Source organism: Ylistrum balloti, unplaced genomic scaffold (genome assembly GCF_031769215.1).
Source record: "Ylistrum balloti isolate Yb309-2 unplaced genomic scaffold, AGI_CSIRO_Ybal_v1 Utg369680, whole genome shotgun sequence".
Taxonomy (NCBI): domain Eukaryota; kingdom Metazoa; phylum Mollusca; class Bivalvia; order Pectinida; family Pectinidae; genus Ylistrum; species Ylistrum balloti.
This window is the reverse complement of record NW_026781921.1, coordinates 492167-514134: the sequence shown is the minus strand read 5'-3', so window position 1 is coordinate 514134 and position 21968 is coordinate 492167. Positions and strand designations below refer to the sequence as shown.

Sequence of the window (21968 nt, the reverse complement as noted above, 5' to 3'; positions counted from 1 at the left end):
CGTTGTGTTCTTTTAAAGTTTATTTTTGTTTGTAGTTGATACAGACATATTTTCAGGTTTTAACTTAGTGGCCATGCGAGCTCGTGCTTTGAATTCACGACACATTACGAACGTTTTCCGGAGGTGTACCTAAAGTAAGCTGTTCGTAGTCTATAAACTTAGTAGCTGTGTCGTAGATTTGATATTAATATTGAGAGTGGCGAAATATCGTTTTAAACTCTAAGTGATATGGTTTCATCGGGAATGAACGTTGAAATAAAACAAAACTTACACAACAAGAGGCACACGAGTCATAACTCTATAAGTTGCATCATATCAATCATTACATTCGATATTTTATTGATACATGACTGCAGGCCACGTTTCATCAAAATAAGTTCATATTAACTTATTGTATTCACAAGGCCCAAAGGTAATCCAACTGCAAAGAGCCATAACTCTGCATATTACAACCCGATAGGTACAGTCGAACGCACCTGAGATCTTATTGATATAAGACTGTACATCAAGTTTCATCACAATTTGTTCATTTTTACTCAAATTGTCGTGTTCACAAGTCCAATGGTGAGTAAATTGCAAAGGGCCATAACTGTGGTAACCATGATCCAATAAAACTCATAGTCAAACTCTTTAAAGATCTTATTACTAGAAATATAATGCTGCATACCAAGTTTTACCCAAATCTGCATGTTCACAAGAAAAAGTTAAAGCACGAGGACGGTAGAACAACGAAATTTATAAGTCATATAACATATAGTTAGGTGACCACAACGATCGCTAGATGTCACCACTACCTATGGTCAGGTGACACCAACGGTAGCAATCACTATAGGTCACCACGACCTATGGTCAGGTGACCACAACGATCGCTACTGGTCGTCATGACCTATGTCAGGTGACCACACTGATCATAGGTCATGTGACCTGAAAGTGGTTATCTAATCACGGTGTGTTCTCCGAGTGCCAGCATTTTTTTAAGCAAAAGGATGGTGCTGTTTTAGGAATCGATGGCAAGGGAATTATATACTGTTTCACATAGGCAGCTGTTTTCTTATCTAGACTATAACTAGAGAATTTACCTGTGTTTCTCACAACCTATCTTCATATGATTGGGATATTAAACTAGGTATATAAATTATATTTGATGAAAAATACTGAATAATTAAGTTTTACTTCATTCAGCGCTAAAACATTTGTTGGAAGGTTTAGAACTACAAACTAACATATTTCTAAAATAATTTTTAAAGTATCTGTAATAGAACTTAAAAATAAAGAGAAATTAATCTGAAATAAAACTAGAGTATTTGAAATAAAGGGGAAAAGTATGTCATTACTGGTTAAGAAAATGTCTCATTTCTGGTCATTGGTATAAAAATTATTCTATTTTCGATGGGAAATGATCACTACATTTGTCGGTTCCATTTAATTTCATTTACGTTTGGCCTAAGGGCCCTTTACAACAATATGCGTACAAAAGCACAATATATATGTCAGTAATCTAGAATGTCAGACAATTTAAAGATTTGTTGACCAAGCTTTAAAAAATTATCATCAATATTATATTCAAAATAAAACAAAATTAAGACATTCAAACATTTCACAAGATATATGAAAAAGGTTTCTTCATACTTAATAGGTTATAGAGAATAAAAATATCTAAAAAGGTGAATATTGTTTTAACATATCCTTATAAATTTGTATGTAAAGAGATATGTCATGAAAAAAAACATTGATAAAAATCAAGTAATACTGGTTACGGAGTGCCAACAGGTGAGGTTTGACAGGTAAATCTACCTGTTTGAACTTGTACTTTTTTTAAGAGAAAAAACGATAATCACTATAAAAAAACTGGCTTGTAGGGATTACGTAATGTTGGCTGTCAGAGATAATTACGAAATCTTTATAAATTACCAGTTACTTAATTTTTTCCATGTGAAATTTTGAATACAATTGTGAAACTGGAGTGTTGGTAGTCCTTGGAAGTTTGTTAATTAGCCAATGCATAACCATACGTTGTATATCCCTGAATAAAAACAACATAATCAAACACAAACCTAAACCCCATAAACGGGTGTTTACAATCAACAATTAAAAAGATAATTATAGAGCAATGCATGTCTTTATCAAAATATATGTAAGCTACCACAATATGTGTTAACGGGGTACTACTACTCTTCAAGTGGAAACTTCAAAAGTATAATTTGCCCACCATTAAGGAATTTAATTTATGTTATGGAGAATTATTTTTCGTTGTTTTCCTAAATACTCTTAATCCATGAAATCATACGTTCACTAGTATAATGTCTGGAGTCCTATTTATCAACGAAAACACAGAGCAGAAGATGGTTGCCAGTTCCTAGTTTCGTTTAAGAAAAACGGAGAATTTCACTGATTTCTGTATAAATGGTATATAATATATACTTGTATGTATCTATAGCTCGCGGGTTCCTTCCTGAAAAAGTCTTGATAGATTTAACAGGTGCGTTAAAGTCAATGAAACATACCTACCCCTGTTACAGTATGTTTTCAAATTTTCCTCGGTTGGAACACCGTGGTTTCTCGCCAATGAACACCGAGTTCAAACTACGTCACAGACAGCTTGAACGCCAAAACTTTCACTTTGAAAGTGTAAAGTACGTATTCAATGAACAATTGGTGTCACTGCACAACAGGAACGGCCCTAGCTCACGTACTTCCTGATGCATTTCAACCGAATGCATACTATATCCTGTGATACGTTAACGTTTTCATCCATGTGTATTGCATTGTAGACTCTCATCCTCGAGGCTTTGTCGTCTTCTCGTGCAGATATGTTTGTTGTTTTAAGTAAAATTATCTCTGACATAAAATGTTCATTCAATTCATTATTAATTAATTCGTTCGTTTATTTTATTTGTTTTTTTAATTATCTATTGTTTTTATCTTTACCTTTATTCACTGTAATGCAAGCCTGTTTGCGTTGTTCTTAATTCCGCGCACTACATACTTAGGAGAGACGTGTTACCTCTAAGCTTCTCTCATCTTTAACAACGGCGTGACAACTTTGTGCAGTTTCCGGTGAAAGAAACATCGACTAGAACATCCTTAGCAAATACAGTTTAAACCCTGACCACTTCAGTTTAAGAACTACACGACAAAAATGTGCGCTATGAATTCATTTTTGATAAATTATTTAGTATCTAAACACCATGGTATACAAATTCGTATGAATTTTTTAAAAAATGAAAACAAATAAAAATTATGAATAATAAATTAAGAAAAACAATTATTTTTTGTTTCAGCTGATTGCTATTCGATAGGGTATCACCACAAGAAGAAATATTTCAAATGAGTAGCTATGGAAATAAATACACATCAATCGAAAGGTAATTAAATCTATAGGGACATGACAATACTCCAATGTAACTTCTTTACCAGGGACATGATAATACTAAAAGATAACTGCTTTACCAGGGACATGACAATACCCCAGGGTAACTGCTTTACTTTACCAGAGACAGGACAATACCCCAGGGTAACTGTTTTACCAGGGACATGACAATACTCCAGGGTAACTGTTTTACCAGGGACATGACAATACCCCAATGTAACTTCTTTACCAGGGACATGAAAATACCCCAAGGTAACTGCTTTACCAAGGACATGGAAAAACCCAGGGTTAATGAATCACCTGGGGCAAGTCCTCATGGTTAATGAATCAACAGGGGTTATACCACATGGTTAATGAATCACCAGGTGCTATACCTCAGGGTCAATGAATCACCAAGGGCTATACCTCAGCGTTAATGAATCGCCAGGTGCTATACCTCAGGGCTAATGAATAACCAGGGGCTATACATCAGGGTTAATGAATCACCAAGGGATATACCTCAGGGTTAATGAATCACCAGGGGCTATACCTCAGGGTTAATGAATCACCAAGGGCTATACCTCAGGGTTAATGAATCACCAAGGGCTATACCTCAGGGTTAATGAATCACCAGGTGCTATACCTCAGGGCTAATGAATCACCAGGGGCTATACCTCAGGGTTAATGAATCACCAAGGGACATACCTCAGGGTTAATGAATCACCAAGGGATATACCTCAGGGTTAATGAATCACCAGGGGCTATACCTCAGGGTTAATGAATCACCAAGGGATATACCTCAGGGTTAATGAATCACCAAGGGCTATACCTCAGGGTTAATGAATCACCAGGTGCTATACCTCAGGGCTAATGAATCACCAAGGGCTATACATCAGGGTCAATGAATCACCAGGGGCTATACCTCAGGGCTAATGAATCACCAGGGGCTATACCTCAGGGTTAATGAATCACCAGGTGCTATACCTCAGGGTTAATGAATCACCAGGTGCTATACCTCAGGGTTAATGAATCACCAAGGGCTATACCTCAGGGTTAATGAATCACCAGGTGCTATACCTCAGGGCTAATGAATCACCAGGGGCTATACCTCAGGGTTAATGAATCACCAGATGCTATACCTCAGGGTTAATGAATCACCAGGTGCTATACATCAGGGTTAATAAATCACCAAGGGCTATACCTCAGGGTTAATGAATCACCAGGTGCTATACATCAGGGTTATTGAATCACCAAGGGTTATACCACAGGGTTAATGAATGCCCTGGTGCTAGACCTCAGGGTTAATAAATCACCAGGGGTTATACCTCAGGGTTAATTAATCACCTGGTGTTATACCACAGGGTTAATGAATTACCAGGGTTTATGCCTTGGGGTTAATGAATCACCAGGGGCTATTTCATATTTATTGTCATTTTAATTGTCCAATTCATTTCGCAAAAATCTGAACTTTTCAGTCAGTCAGTTCTTTATTCTCATAACTTAATACATATGTGTTGAGAAGGTACGACATGTGATTATACAGTAATGTATAGACAGCCTACACGTTCTATACAATGTACAACAGGTTACCCAGGAGGGTTTTGTTTATCTTTAAGAATAGTAAGAAATTTACATAGGTTGTGCAATGTACTGAAGTTTGAACAGTTCATCAAGTAGAAATTAATACAATTTGGTATGTTACGATATCGAGGGTGAATATATAAATTTCTGTACTGTACCAGTTCTAGATTTTGGCATTTAAATATATAATGGAATTCATCCCCTATTTCATTTGAATCACATATCAAACACTTCCTGTCTTCTCTGGGTACATTTCTCCGTCTTCCAGTTTCTATGGGGAGATTGAAGTTACATGTTTTAAATTTTGTTAAGATACTTCTGTTTTTAATAGGTAGTTTGATTAGAAAACTTTCAAGTTTCAGTACATTTTTAAACATTCTGTAGTTTTAGAAATATTCATAATATTACTTTCCCAGGATTGTAGAAACTGACTACATATAACAGAGTGCAGAACATTTCTTAACCAAGTAATATTTACATTAATAGGGTTTTGCCATACATAAGACAATCCACATTCATCAAAAATACTCTTTACAAATTCAATCCATGGTGAATTAGTCTTATTCAATAACAAATACAATTTGCGTGATATTTTTTTGTTTATGTTACAATAAATTTTGGCCCAAAAAATTACCATTCTTATTTTAATGTTAATAATCAACGGATATCGCCCAAGTTCTCCGTAAACTATACAGTTGGGTGTATGTTTCAATACATTTTGTATATATTTACAATATTTCGTATGTACATTTTCAATAAGGTTCAACTTTGAGAAGCCCCACACTTCGCAGCCGTATAGTAATATTGGCTTTACAACTTTATCGAACAGATCAATTTGACAGTCTATAGATAAATTATGAGTACGACATCTAGCAATAATTCCAAATAGAGCTTTCATACCTTTATTATATAGATGTTTTATATTCTGATTAAACAATCCGTTCCTAGAAAAAATAACTCCTAAATATTTATACCACTTTACAACTTCTACAGTTTTACCATCATATGTAAAAGTTAAGTGTTGGGGTTGTCTCCCCTTACCGAATATCATCACTTTAGTTTTTTCGACATTAACTTTTAATTTCCATCTCGTACAATACTTGTTAAAGGTATTTAGTTCCTTCTGTAAGTCAGTAGGAGATTCGGCTAACAAAATCGTGTAGTCAGCAAACAACAATACAAACAATTTAACATACGTATTTAGATCATTTTCAAACTTTGTACTCAGTTTGGGTAGTCCCACAGCACCATTTTCCTCTAAATAACCTTCTAAATCGTTCAGAAATAAAGAAAATAAGAACGAAGACATATTTTCGCCTTGTCTAACACCGACGGTGCAGGTAAATGACTCAGAATATTCACCATTATTAACTTTTTTTGCTTTTATTCCATTGTACATATTAAAAATAATTTTAAAACATTTTCCATTTATCATATTTTCCTTTAACTTGTTCTATAAACCTATTCTCCATACCGTGTCAAACGCTTTCTCAAAGTCAATGAATGCACAATAAAGCATTTTCTTTTGATTAATTAATAATTGCATAATAGAATGAAGTGAGAAAATGTGATCAATGGTGGAATATTTTTTCCTAAATCCAGCTTGATTTTCCAAGATAATCTGTGATGCATCTGCATTGGAACTTAATCTATTTTTATTTACAGAGGTAAACAATTTACTAAATTTTCAAAAGCTAGTAGTTCACAGCATTTCACGTAAATTATACTCTGGACTGGAGTTTTAATTACTCGCTAACATTGTAAGTTGTACGTATATAGCCAACTACTTACTACCTACAACAAAGTGTGTGACTTTGAGACAAGATTATAATGTCGTTGACATAGTAGGTTTCTTTGTTATTTTCTATAAACAATCAGTCCTTTGAAAGCCTTACGGGTCAGTAGCGAGATCCAAGGTGATCGGTTCCGAAACCCTTTTCACAACGTGCGTGCATTCCACCAAGGTATTCTGTTAAATCTCCTTGTTCCCATTGTCTTTTCCCAGCCATAGTGACAATCGAAGCATTTTTCTATTTAGCCTGTGCATGAAACGGTGTACATTTACCAATGCAATGGTCGTCTTTGTTAGCTTGACTATCCTATCACTAATCGTTCATCTTAAACATATCATTATCTTATATACTGACAAAAGGTTACTTTGTGCCGTTCAGGATGAGACAAAACAAATGTTTAAAAAAAATTAGACAATAAAGTGTTGTTCTAGAGATTTCAATCTAAATAAGTTCACCTATATAACCAATCTCTATATACAACCAAAGGTGTCGTCACCATGGTAACAAAAGGTAAATTTATATAGTATTCTAGCCACATTGGTCATTATGATAATGTTTATTCCGGATAAAGTATTGTATGTATATCACTTATCCAGTATATATTCCATTATATATCACAGATATACACGTAGTATTTGGAATATTACAATAAACACTTATTGTATAGTTTTTACCAAGGATATGCCATGAAAGCATATTTTATATGAAGTCCACATGGACAAGTTATTCTGTATCTGTTATTTTGTTCTACAGAAAAAAAAACAGTTTTCACAGAATATACATTTATCCTCTCTCTATTACAGACAGTGATACCTTTAACTGTTGTTCAGATTTACAGTTACCTTCCCAGGGCGGGAAAAATCACAGTATCGATGTGTCATTCGGTCTATCTAAAGTCTATTGAAAGGCAGATCATTAAAGTTGTTACAGTCCTGGTAATTGGGCACGCGGTCAACAATAGAGAAACAAATATGACGGTCCCCTGTAAAAGGATCACTGCAATGATTGAAACAGGTTTAAAAGATACTTATGTGTCGAGTGTTTTATGTGTCGAGTGTTGTATGTGACTGGTGTTGTATGTGACTGGTGTTGTATGTGTCGAGTGTTGTATGTGACTGGTGTTGTATGTGAAGGGTGTTGTATGTGTCGAGTGTTGTATGTGACTGGTGTTGTATGTGACGAGTGTTGTATATGTCGAGTGTTGTATGTGACTGGTGTTGTATGTGACTGGTGTTGTATGTGTCGAGTGTTGTATGTGACTGGTGTTGTATGTGACGGGTGTTGTATATGTCGAGTGTTGTATGTGACTGGTGTTGTATGTGACGGGTGTTGTATGTGTCGAGTGTTGTATGTGACTGGTGTTGTATGAGACGAGTTCTGTATGTGATGGGTGTTGTATGTGACGGGTGTTGTATGTGACAGGTGTTGTATGTGTTGAGTGTTGTATGTGACGAGTGCTGTATGTGACAGATGTTGTATGTGACGAGTGTTGTATGTGATGGGTGTTGTATGTGATAGGTGTTGTATGTGACCGGTGTTGTATGTGACGTCTGTTGTATGTGACAAGTGTTGTATGTGACGAGTGTTGTATGTGTCGAGTGTTGTATGTGATGGGTGTTGTATGTGACGAGTGTTGTATGTGACGACTGTTGTATGTGACGAGTGTTGTATGTGACGAGTGTTGTATGTGACGAGTGTTGTATGTGACGGGTGTTGTATGTGACAGGTGTTGTATGAGACGGGTGTTGTATGTGACGAGTGTTGTATGTGACGAGTGTTGTATGTGACGAGTGTTGTATGTGATGGGTGTTGTATGTGACAGGTGTTGTATGAGACGGGTGTTGTATGTGACGAGTGTTGTATGTGATGGGTGTTGTATGTGACAAGTGATGTATGTGACGGGTGTTGTATGTGTCGAGTGTTGTATGTGTCGAGTGTTGTATGTGACAAGTGTTGTATGTGTCGAGTGTTGTATGTGATGGGTGTTGTATGTGATAGGTGTTGTATTTGACATGTGTTGTATGTGATGGGTGTTGTATGTGACGAGTGTTGTATGTGACGACTGTTGTATGTGTCGAGTGTTGTATGTGACGAGTGTTGTATGTGACGAGTGTTGTATGTGTCGAGTGTTGTATGTGATGGGTGTTGTATGTGACGAGTGTTGTATGTGACGACTGTTGTATGTGACGACTGTTGTATGTGTCGAGTGTTGAATGTGTCGAGTGTTGTATGTGATGGGTGTTGTATGTGACGGGTGTTGTATGTGACAAGTGCACTATGTGATGGGTGTTGTATGTGACAAGTGTACTATGTGATGGGTGTTGTATGTGACAAGTGTACTATGTGATGGGTGTTGTATGTGTCGAGTGTTGTATGTGACAAGTGTAGTATGTGACAAGTGTTGTATGTGACTGGTGTTGTATGTAAAGATACATGGAGAGTGTAGGGATAGGTGTGTGATACAGTCGATTGGAAGGTGATATAAGAAATCATGTTTATAAAGTGCACCAGATACCGATTGGCCTGCACTATGAGACGTAATATAGCTCCCATAAATATTGACTTATTTTAAGTTATTTTTAACTCATTTGGAGTAATATTTAACTCATTTGGAGCAATATTTAACCCATATATCTGAAAACATAAAGCAGTTATTATTATAACATGATATACCGGATCCGAAAAAATACTTTGGTTCAAAGGTAAACTTTGTAATTATTTGATTGGAGCAAAGAAATAATCTTTTTTTTTTCAAAGAAATAATCTGTCTGGAGGGCATTAAATGCCTGTAACTCCAACCATTGTTGGCCGACACGAAAATCTCAATTTGGTTTAAGTAATTACAAAAACTAGAGTGTCGAGGACACTCATAGACGCTTTGTATTGAAGCAAAGAAACAAGGGAAGCGACATGTCAATGTGGAATGGCATATAATCTTTAGTGATTGGTGACGCGGATGAAGGTTAAAGACAAGGTCTTTGAAATATGCATTTCTTGCAGTACAATGCACGGTGATCGGCAACTGAAGATTTAAAGTAGTAAGCACTCATAGATTGGTTGAATATTTTCGATGTTCGAAGAGATGGGTTGAGATTTCAACATCGATGATCAGTTATTAATACTGGTTTCCTAACAACTTATCAATAACTTCCTTGTTTATCCAATTAACTGGGGTTTTTTCCCAATCTTTTAAAGTACCTTATACGATAGTAACCAATAACATTTTCATTAGTTCATAGTTCATACAAAGTGTATGTTTTAAATCAAAGGTTCCTACTGATACAAGAAGTTGATGAAGTTGAGGGAACTCATTGTCACCTATCTAGCTTTAGCTAGTGGGACTTTTCCTTCAATCTAGAGGTAGAGTGTCTTGCTAGAGACTGAAGGGTTTCTATAGCCTCACCAGAATTATCACTACTGGTGGAGGTGAAAACCACGAGAGGGAAGCGACAGGCCTACTTCAACTCCAGCAGCTCGGAGTTGTGTTTGTCATTCCTACGTCGAATTATTTATGTATTTATGTATGCATCAAAGATCAAGAAGGTTTAAACATTTTTATTTTATAGTAAAAATATGAACCATTTACGCTTCCAATTTCCAAATATAAAAGGTTTCATTTCAATGCAAAAAGAGCTGATAAATCCTTGCTCACGATTGTACACAGATTATAGAGATTTACATGATTGATATAACATGAAGTGAGAAAAAAATTCATACAAGCCTATTGGCTTTTCAATCGTTTAAATTCATGACCAGACCTATATGTTTATGATAAAAAACACGTGATCAGAGCACGTAATTAGAAGAACTGTCATCGATATTAAAAATTCAAAGTTTGACGACAGCATTTTTCATCCTGCTGTTTTCGGAATACACCTGCCACATAAATTTTTGCTGTATTCAGCAGTGACGGAAAACATCAGAATTTTAGCACGTGTATTAATTCGACATAATTACTGATTTGTTTAAACATTCCATTCAAAAATATCATTCACTTTTTAAATAACCTTACTTGCTTGTTAATTTATTTTCGAAAATTTGGAAAGTTGCTTTTTAATACTTCCTCTGAAGTATGCGCATTATATTATCACGCGGAGCAGTTATTTTGACGTGCATCGATTTAATAGCCCCCAAAAAACCGTTGAAATTACGTTATTCTGTATTTTCAATACTGTTGCAGGATAAGAAGAATTGCCAACGTCTTTAAATATAGGTTGCATTTGTGAACGGGAAAGAAAAACAAAATTATTCTTTATACCCAAGTAATATCTTTCAAACTCTTAATCGTTTTCTCGTCCATGCTTATGAACAAATAACAGAATGATCATAACAGGAGATCGCGGAGGGATTTTGACGCCCACCATTGTTTGATCTTTATTCGCTTTTTGGTAGCTGGATCTTTTCCCTTCTTTTCTCATCTCTGGTTTTGCTCTTAAAGTTAAGACAGTTGGACACACCTTTGCAAAAATTGCAATGATAATTTTTACCTGCCAAATCCAAAATGGCCGCCTGGAAGCCATTTTGTTTCTTTTGATCAGTCTCCACAATCAAATTGGCACAAGGAGAGACAAAAGGAAACATGCGTATGAAATTTGAGAAATATCCATTCAGTACTTCTTAAGAAATAGCACTAACAATCTTTATTTGGAGAAATACAAGATGGCCGCTTGTGGGCCATTTTGTTTTTTCTGATCAGTACCAAAATCAAACAGGCACAACTAGGAATCAAATGAAAATACACATGAAATTTGAGAAAGCTTTATACGATACTTCTTAAGAAATAGTGATACAAACTTTCAAAAACAAAATCCAAGATGGCCGTCTGTCGACAATTTTGTTATTCTGATAAGTCCTAAAATTAGGTGGGCACAACGAGAGACCATGAGAACCAACATATGAAATTTAAGAGAGATCCATACAAAACACAAGGATAACAAATTTCATTGAAAAATCCAAAAAGGCCACCTGTCGGCCATTTTGTTTATTTGATCAATCCCGAAATCAAACGGGCATAACTAGGGGAACCTACATATGCAGCTTGAGAAAGATCCATCCTGTACTTCTCAAGAATTAGCAACGGACCAGACGCAGGGCGATTTGAATAGCCTTCTATCTGATGATGGTGGCCTAAACTTAACTACAGCTCACACAGAAGACATTGGTTGGTTCAAAAAGACATTTTCGTGCACACTTGAAATCATTTCTTTATACATGCACTACACAAATGCCATTACTCCGAACATTTTGCTTGTTGAAAAAACATGCTTCAGACACAACATCAAGACCCTTGGCCTTTTGGTTCTTGAGAAGAAGTTGCAAACGCTTTTTAACATATTTGACCCCTGTCACAATGAAAGCGGGTCAAGGTCATCCATATAACAAACTTGGTAGCCCTTCATCCCATCATGCTACAAGCCTAATATCAGTCCCCGGGCCTTCTGGTTATTGAGAAGTTGTTTATACATTTAAACATATTTGATTCATGTGACGTTAAAGCGGGTCAAGGTCATTCATATTAAAAACCTTTGTAGCCCTTCATCATCCCATCATGAAGGAGGCCCAATATCAGCACCCTGTGGATGTTGGTAATTAAGAACAAGTCAATGAATAAAAAGTTAAGCTCAGCGCACACAGATGGCACACAATGACAGACAAAACACATGGCTATATGTCATCCTGACCCTTCAAGTGAGATGACCTAAAAGAAGGACAAGAATCACCGTATCAGTTGTTTTTTTTTTTTTTTTTTTTGTGCTGTGAGTAGGCTAAGCTTATAACAAAACAGAGAGTAAAAGTAACCAAAATTTTTACTTTTCACATTTTAGATTAAACCGACTGCATTTTTTTACAAATATTTCAACATATTGCAGGCCATTATTTTAAAACTAACACAAATAAGTCAGGGTTCTCTCTATACAGGTACAACATAAACCTGAGTTATATAATGATTATTATAGAACTGTTACACACAGATAAGACAGGGTTCTCTTTATACAGGTACAACATAAACCTAATTTATATAATAATTATTATAGAACTGTTACACACAGATAAATGAGTGTTCTCTCTATACAGGTACAAGATAAACCTAAGTTATATAATTATTATTATAGAACTGTTACACACAGATAAATGAATGTTCTCTCTATACAGGTACAAGATAAACCTAAGTTATATAATAATTATTATAGAACTGTTACACACAGATAAGACAGGGTTCTCTCTATACAGGTACAAGATAAACCTAAGTTATATAATGATTATTATAGAACTCACACAGATCAGGGTTCTCTCTATACAGGTACAAGATAAACCTAAGTTATATAATAATTATTATAGAACTGTTACACACAGATAAATGAGTGTTCTCTCTATACAAGAACAAAAATGGGCTACTCCCCTAAATGCAGACAAACACAAACAGCATATATAGAAATTACAATCACATCATGATACACAATGCAGAAAAAAAATTGATAAGTATGGAATAATTTTCTCTGGTGTCTAGGTAAAAAAAAAAATATTTTAGCAAAGACCTTTGACCCCTGAAACACAATGTCCAAAAACTCAATCTTGATCTTTGCATAAAAGTTCACAAATTCCATGAAAGAATGAAGTTGCTAAGTTTTGAAATTAAACAGGCTGATGATGTTTTTACATATAGCAAGGGTGATCCTGGCCTTGAACTTGGGCCACTGAAGCACAATACTGTTCATACTATACTCATAATGGATATTTGTATAAAGTTTGACCAAAATCTGTCAACGAATGAAGTGGCTAGGTGGTTACATCGAATTGGGCTAAAACAGGACATGACAAGATGCAATGGCCATAGGCAAGGTAACATGCCCCCCCTCCCCCCTCCCACCCCCAACAACATCTTATGGCAGGGGCACATAAATCAATCAGTTATGTTAAAATGTTAATGCTGTAACTATATATTTACATTGGTTATCTCCCTTGATATATGATGTCAACAGATTATGTACCTCATATGCTTCTTGTTCCATCAAAGAACAGAACTCATCAATCAAAGGAAATATGTCACCATACCCTTTCAACCTTCTTGGTTAGTAGGTTACAGGTCTTCCTATGGTCCAACATTGTCTCACATTTCTTTTCAAAAATACCATTACCTAATTATACAGATGTAAGTAGTGAAAAAAACCATTGGTAACACACACACACACACACACACACACACACACACACATACTTTCAAGCATCTATTTCTTATCAAAAAGAGACATATTTTTGTATTAACCCATAAAAAAACGGAAATTATCCTATGAAGTTTAGGAGAAGGTAACAGCAAATAGTACACAAAGGCAAATGATTGTAAAGCCATGTGGTTTGAAAATGATATTAAAATACTAAAACAACGTGAAAAATCAGTGAAATTACGTAAATCACAATCGTGGCTTTGACTCTAACATGACTAGTGCCGCAATACAAGTAATGGAGTAAAAATGCTGATAGAATGAAAAAATACATTATCTTGTATAACAATGCTTGTTGAAGGTGTGTACAACATATTGAGTCAATCTGAACAGTTTATCCAGATCTGTACCTTTGTTCTGACTGAAGTTGTACACCACCAAAAACTATCTACCAAATCTGGTGGCTGCAGCACTTATAGATACACTTTCTGAAATACTGAACTTTTTAATGCTGATGTGTGAACCCATACTGAAAATAACTTATGCTGACTCTGTTCCTTCATCATGACAAAACAATGAAGAAAACAGCTTATATTATCACAAGATTTGTGAGGTTTATTTTATCAATCTTGAATGTTGCCATAAATCTTCATAAAAAATGAAATGTTGTGACCAGCATTATTGATTGTCTATAATACAATAGAAACACAACTTCTTTTATCACATCCAATAATATCATGTGATATATTCACAACCTATTTTTGTGACCTTGACCTCTTGGTATTGTAACAACCTAATCTATAAGCTTCTGTGAGACATGATGGCAGAGACATCAGTACCCGGTATATATATCCATCACAAAGCACATGGGTGTATCAATTACATAAAAACCTACCATATAGATAAAATATAGATAATGATAAACAATACTGATAGAAAAATATTCCTCTAAAATATCTGATTTGGAAACAAAATATGTCTTTCTACCTCATTTTTCTAAACTCAAAACATTAACATGTATGTACCTGCATTATTTTTTTCTGGTAGCTCAATGCCACAATAAAACCAATTAATTTAGTTTGTGCAATCAAATTTTAATGCACTTTACGCAATTAGCACAATGGAGAATCTGCATATCACTAGCAATAGCTGTGAATATACAGAAGTCATAAGTAGTGCAATTATATGTCAGCATAAAACTCTAAGCTCAAAAATTGCTAAAAAAAATACTACTGCAAATATTTGTACATTTACTATATATCCAGCTAGAAACTGATTGTAGTGTTATACCTCATTTTCAAGGATTTATGGTTTTGTATGAGAAGTTGTTCAAAAGGAATGTTCAATCTTATCACATAAGTCATAGGTTTGTTGCCATGGGAGCTGAAAACATATTGATTACAATTTAATCCTGTCATATCAACTATACACATCGTAATAAAATTAATCAACGACACTCCAACTACAACATACGTGAAAGATACAACTGGATCATAATTTCATCAATACTTTCAAAATCCTTTATAGCTTTCTCCTATTGGAATATCAATATTTCATATCACAAGTTTACGATGTACTAAAAACTTATCAATATCATCCCCTTTCAGATCACATAAGGGAGTCTCAATTATCTTGGGAAAATTGTTAAGAAGGAAACACTCAAATAGCTATTTGTCAGGCTACTTAAAAATCTTTCCCCTTGTGATGAGATCTCACTGTCCTATCCCCAAATGGAGGACAAATTTTATTAATTTCTTTAACATTAATGCTGAATTTAAAATGAAACACTCAAATAGCTATTTGTCAGGCTACTTAAAAATCTTTCCAAAGTCTTACTTCTGGATATTTTCTGACAGATTGACCAGATCTTCCTGGAATTAATAAAACATAAATAATTGAAGAGATGAGAAGTAGGAAAATATCTGAAATTCCATATTTTGTACTTAATTCTAAATATAACTGTGGTATTTTTCTGGGAATGACATTAGAGGATTTGCTCTACAATTAGGAGGAAGGAAGTGAAATACTTCATGGCCAGTCTTAGTGGCAATGACTTATTTCAACCGGCCCGGTGAAATCGTGGCGGAAAGACATCAGAAGCGTTTGTTAGTCCATTTCGTCCATACACACTAGTCCTATAAAGCATATGTTCCATAAACGCCATGGTAGCAGCATCGACATGGTGATAGGAAACGGTAAACTGGCTACAGCACTCAGCTCCCTGTAAATAACAGTATCAATAAAATGTACCCTACTTCCTACCTTCAAAATTATGTAAATGTATTTGTAGGTTAAATATTTTTGTTTTAATTCTTTCATTGTTTTCATGCCTATATATAGACACTAATGGTGTATGTCATTCAATTTTCCTATCGAAGTCATAAAAATTCCATAAGGTCTATAATTTCTTTATTTTTACAGGGGAAAACAAAATTAGGTCATCCATGTTCACAATTGTCAGGAATTTAATTTTGTATACTAAATGTAGAGATTTTGTGGTATTTCGGGGAGTCTACCCGAGATAAATGAGGCAAGCAATATAACAGTGTTCGTGCATGCACACATGATGTAGAATACCGTTAATTGTACGAAAATCTGCCTTTTTAAGAGTCTTACCTTTCCCACTCCATTTTTGGAATATAACTTAAGGTAACCAGGTGGAATTCCCCAGATATGCTGCCAAGGTTTATCTGTATGGAAGGTCTCTCTGTCAAACTTATCCAGTGAGCTAAACACTTGTACACTGGATGACTGAAGACATCTACCGATTTCTACATCCTCGTCGCCACCGTCTTCGAGACAACCGTTTTGTTGGAATCCCTGCTCAACCACCTGTCTAAGGGCCTGTCTATTGATAACATAGCCAGCCCCGCCACTCATGTATCCTTGATTCATGTGTACTTTGAAGTGGTAGCCAAGATATCCAGCTTTGTTGGTGGGATAGTTTGATAATAAATATCGCAGGTTCTCCATGATTACATATGTATCATCATCGGCCTTTAAAAACCAGTCATAGTTCTGTATATAATGTTCATAGGAATGTCTGATAGCAAACCGGACTTTACCTGTTAGGTGATATTTACTCTCACCAACAGAACATGTGGACAGAAGATCAGGGGATTCACGTTTTGTACACAAGACATATAATACTTTGTTACAGCGTCTCGCCCACGTGTTGTTGACAATCTGAACCTTTCCGCCCAGTTTTCCTTCGGTGGTCAAAATAAAGCACAGTACTTTGACCTTGTGGAATAAATGGTCGGCATGGGTCTGGTCTATGTAAACTGAAATTATAGTATATCAGATAAGTAATATGGAAATGTAAGTACTTTTTATATACAACATAAAAAGAGGATTATACAATAGTATACAAGATCTACAAAACAAGCCATAGAATTCTTCATTTCACCAAGCCTCTGGAGGTAAAATGAAAAATTTGTAACAAGGATCATAAATCTCATCATAAATGGAAATGAATGAAAAATTCTGTTTATGACTAAGGTATGACTAAGGTATGTACTAAGCAAATATTCATGAAATAATCATTTTCTTAAAATGCAACAAGTCCAGGTTACCAGAAGAATATTACAATCTATCTACTGGTTTCGCCTGAACATGTGGGCTTCTTCAGGACTATACTCTTCTGGTACCCAGGACTTGTGGCGATTGATTACCCTTTAGTTACCACTATTTCTCAATTTCCCTGCATACCTGGAGGTATCCAAGCTAGGGAACACTACGAAAAGAACGGCATTGGCTCTATACCCCTACAGATTTTCTTAGAATGATACCAAAATCTAATCAATAATATCTTTGCTTGTCACATCTTTCCGTGTTGGCATTACAGGGTATGATGCCACGAAGCCATGACGTCACAATGTAAATATTTTTCTCTGTTGGTGCTATGGGGTATGATGCCACAAAGCCATGATGTCACAATGTAAATATTTTTCTCTGTTGGCATTACAGGGTATGATGCCACAAAAAAAATTACATCACATTGTAAATATTTTTCTCTGTTGGCATTATGATGCCACAAAGCCATGACATCACAATGTAAATATTTTTCTCTGTTGGCATGACAGGGTATGATGCTACGAAGCCATGACGTCACAATGTAAATATTTTTCTCTGTTGGCATTACAGGGTATGATGCCACGAAGCCATGACGTCACAATGTAAATAATTGGAACCTTCGACAGTCAATCAAATCTCCACCAAGCAATATTACTTATATAGTAAAATTTTATGAACTGGGTGTTACAGTTTTACACTGATAATAATGTAGTTATGTAATAAAACAAGTTGAAATAGAAGAGAAGACGTCTTATTTACTGACAGGTAAACTGTACAACTTACGTGATGATTCATCTTTATACTGCTCGGCTAGCGTCTTTATGTCTACTCTCCACACATAGCCTCTCACTTTTGATGTAAAATCTGTAAACACAGACACAGACTTATAATGTTGAGTTATTTTGCATGTGATAAAATGTCACGAGCTTAGCACAGATAAGACAGTGCAGCAAAAACGATGGGAACAGATTTACCTTCACTGAAAAGGTGATGAAGATAGGACACAGTACAAGAGGTACAGATTTACCTTCACTGAAAAGGTGATGAAGACTGAACACATTACAAAAGGTACAGACTTACTTTCATTAAGACAGGCGATGAAGACACAACACAGTACAACAGGTACAGACTTACCTTCATTGAGACAGGTGATGAAGACACAACACAGTACAACAGGTACAGACTTACCTTCATTGAGACAGGCGATGAAGATAGAACACAGTACAATAATTGTCACGATGACAAAGTTACGTAGGTATAATCTCCAAAATGGCTTGTGCTTCCACAGAAAATGTTTGATTCTGAAAATTATCAAATTAAGACAGGTAACATCAATGAAAATAACATCAGTTCACACAAAATGACAATTTTTTGGGAAAATTTCATTGTAAATATCAATATAAATATTTTGTTTCGGAATAGAATCTTAATTCCTGCGTAAAATACAGATCTATTAATATACATGTTTGGTGATAAGCTTAACCATATATCTATTGCTGTTCAGTACGTACTATAGACTTACTAACAAATGGTTTTCAAATGTCCAGTAATAAACCCAATGCCTGGCTTTGAGTCAAAGTTGATGTGTTAGCACCACAGACTTACTGCTGGACCAATAGGGCAAGTCTAAATTTGAGTCTGGTCAACAAATTGTAGAAATGGTAGAAATTTGCACGAATCATTAAATTTTATTTTGGTTGCGATCACATGTCATGTAGTCATTTGTGTACTAAAACAATCTTGACTTTTCAATATTTGATTATCATTTCTTTTTTAATTGGATTTATACCATGACCTATTGAAAATGAGGTAACTATTCTTGTTACCTGACCCCACTGACTTACATTGTTAAGTGGCCTATTCTTTATATAATGATAATAGGACAAAAAAAATCTTACTGAATCCAGCAAAGTCTATTTGACTGCTAAAATATGATTCAATACCAATTAAGACCAATATTCATTATCTTGATCGCAGATTAAATCACACACAGCTAGAATTCTTGACTCAAATTTTGAATTATTTTTTGGAAATTAATTGATATACTGGTTAGCTTTTGGCATGTTTTCCTATCCAAAATAAAATTAATGTATGTGTAATATTGTTGAATTATTGAAGTGCATTTTATTGAAGAGCATACATCTCTTCTCAGACCCATCAAAGGGTATGAAAAATCACTGAGAGTTGATAATCATACCGATTCTTCATGTCTCTAGATTTGTATCTCATCATCTACCCGTCATTTCATTCAAGCTTCTCATCCATGGCAGCCTATAAATACACAATACATACACAAAATCAAAGTTACACTTTCAGAATGTTTCACTAATCACAGGACTAGCAACACCCGACATAGGATAAATAAGAAACTTGTTCAGAATTAGTGCTGTGGTGTATTGTAGTTCAAGTGTTAGTAGTCAGAAGATCACCATAGAAATTAATTTCTTGAAACTCCTTGGAGTATGGTCTAAGACAGCTTTCTACCTTGCTTGAAGTTCCTGATAACACTCTTTTTAAATCACACTATATTAGCATATATTCTGTAAAATTTTCCCTTTTGTCAGATTACTATACAAGCAAATTACACCTGTCCTAGAAAGTATTTAATCCTTATCTATAGGAACACAGTGTTTATAGATATAAACTACATAATAATCTGATATTTCTTGCCATCTAATCCTGAGGTAATTATATACTGCAAAATCACTCATTTTTTGTGGACACTTGATTTCAGGGATTAATATAGTTAAATAAACCTAATTATACTGATTTTAACAGCTCAGTATATTATACATATATATTTCAACAAAAAAAGTCCCAATAATTGAGATTAATGATTTTACACTAGTTTTTTACTCTGATTTTATACATTGTTGTTATCAATACAAAATATACATTATTGTTTGTCACAATAACAGCTCTAGTGAGCTGATGTCTGCATAAATGTATCCGACTTGAATAAAGTTTAATCGTATTTATAATTGTGTTAAAGAGTTATTTCCATGCATACGAATTATGTATACTCTACCTACTTAACAATAGCAGTATCACCAGAATAAGACGTTTTACATGTAAACTAAGAGTAGTGATACTATATGTAAAATGACAGAAAAATTATTTTCACAGCACAACATTTGCTTCCAAGGTTAGTTCATCCATAGACATATACAACACATATATACGTCTCTGGTTCATCTGAGAATAAATAGAATTTCCATAGCATACACAGATTGTATTCTGACGATATGAAATGACTGGTTCTCTGCTGACAGCTCATTTAATGGATACGATACGGTTAAGTTGATTAAAAGTAACACAGCTTATGATTAGTTAGCAAGCTTTTTGATAAAAGCAGGGACGTAGATAACAGTTATCTGCGGCCCTGATTAAAAAAAAATAACTCGCAGATAATTTGATAATGAAAATGCGTTACCGGCCGCACTTCTCTCGAAATATCTTAACTAAAACAGATGATAGAAAAAAAGACGGTGAAAAAAAGTAAAAAATGCAAGCACGTGTGATCGAAGTTCAATACCTTTCGGATTAGCCATAATATTCCAAGTCTGTTGTCCTACACTACCTGGTATATCGTAACAAAATTTAACATGGTGGTTCTATGAAAGTAACAAACAAGTTTTCACGTAAGGTGACGCCCATATTTCTTATGAGTGCATTTTTTGTATCTATAAAACACACCTGAAGCTCGTATTGTCAACTGCCAAACAAATCCATGATGGATTCTCAATATCCGGTTTGTTAGAGTGGTCTCCCTTGTATTTCTCAGGTGAGGTCCATATTGTGTACGGGAAACAAAAAACATCGACTACAGTTGTAAAACTTTAAAATAAAAAGTAAAATAAAAAGTATTCTCTTTGGATGAGAAAGCTATACTTTACAGAATATCAATGTTTAAGGCTGTTGAACTGTGTGATAAATCAGAAACATATTTCAAATGTACAGACAAAGAGATAGTTGTAACTTTAATTTGGAGACAAAAATTTAACCGAATAAAAAATACTGATATGTTGACTGAAACAGAAAAATCTTCACAAAGTGAGTTCTGAAGAGACTTAAAATCGTGGACCAATTTGACATTGGCACTCGTTTTCTTGGATCATTTGCATTCAATGAACCACGGACTTAAACCTAATTAATTCTGTGCATTAGCAAAACCTGAAAAGATACCTACACATTTGAAAGCATAAGGTTTGAATGCATTTCACGTTTTTTGAAAAAAAAACACGAGATATGAAAAGTTCTGACGTTTTATTGTACATTAATTAGCTTTCCACTTCTTCGATAGAGATAACCACCTCCCCTGTTTGTCACTATATTCTGCACAAAAACATGAATATGCAATAAGCTCCGTTCACTCATAAAATTCCGGCCTTTTAACAAAACAACGCAACATGGATACGGCGAAAATCTAGCTTGCCTTTTAAAGTTGGCCGAGAACATGTATTATCGATAATTATCAATTTTTCCGATGCTAATATTTGAACACATTTT

The 21968-nt window shown here is 34.9% G+C and overlaps 1 protein-coding gene across 1 annotated transcript; it reads right to left on the bottom strand.

Moving 5' to 3' along the window:
* Window positions 1-15711: 15711 nt before the first annotated feature.
* On the bottom strand, window positions 15712-19732 carry LOC132564711 (glycoprotein-N-acetylgalactosamine 3-beta-galactosyltransferase 1-like). The gene is made up of 5 exons (XM_060229346.1): window positions 19657-19732; window positions 18648-18760; window positions 18243-18323; window positions 16500-17167; window positions 15712-16104 (listed from the first exon to the last, which is right to left on the bottom strand). Exons 1-5 carry the CDS (start codon window positions 19689-19691, stop codon window positions 15943-15945), a joined length of 1059 nt encoding a protein of 352 aa, XP_060085329.1. The 5' UTR covers window positions 19692-19732; the 3' UTR covers window positions 15712-15942.
* Window positions 19733-21968: the final 2236 nt, after the last annotated feature.

Coding starts and splice junctions, on each gene's coding strand:
- LOC132564711 (XM_060229346.1), bottom strand. CDS start 19,691: ATGATGAGATACAAATCTAGAGACATGAAGAATCG. Junction 18,761..19,656: donor TCTAGAGACATGAAGAATCG/GTATGATTATCA, acceptor GATAATTTTCAG/AATCAAACATTTTCTGTGGA. Junction 17,168..18,242: donor GTATAAAGATGAATCATCAC/GTAAGTTGTACA, acceptor CTATAATTTCAG/TTTACATAGACCAGACCCAT.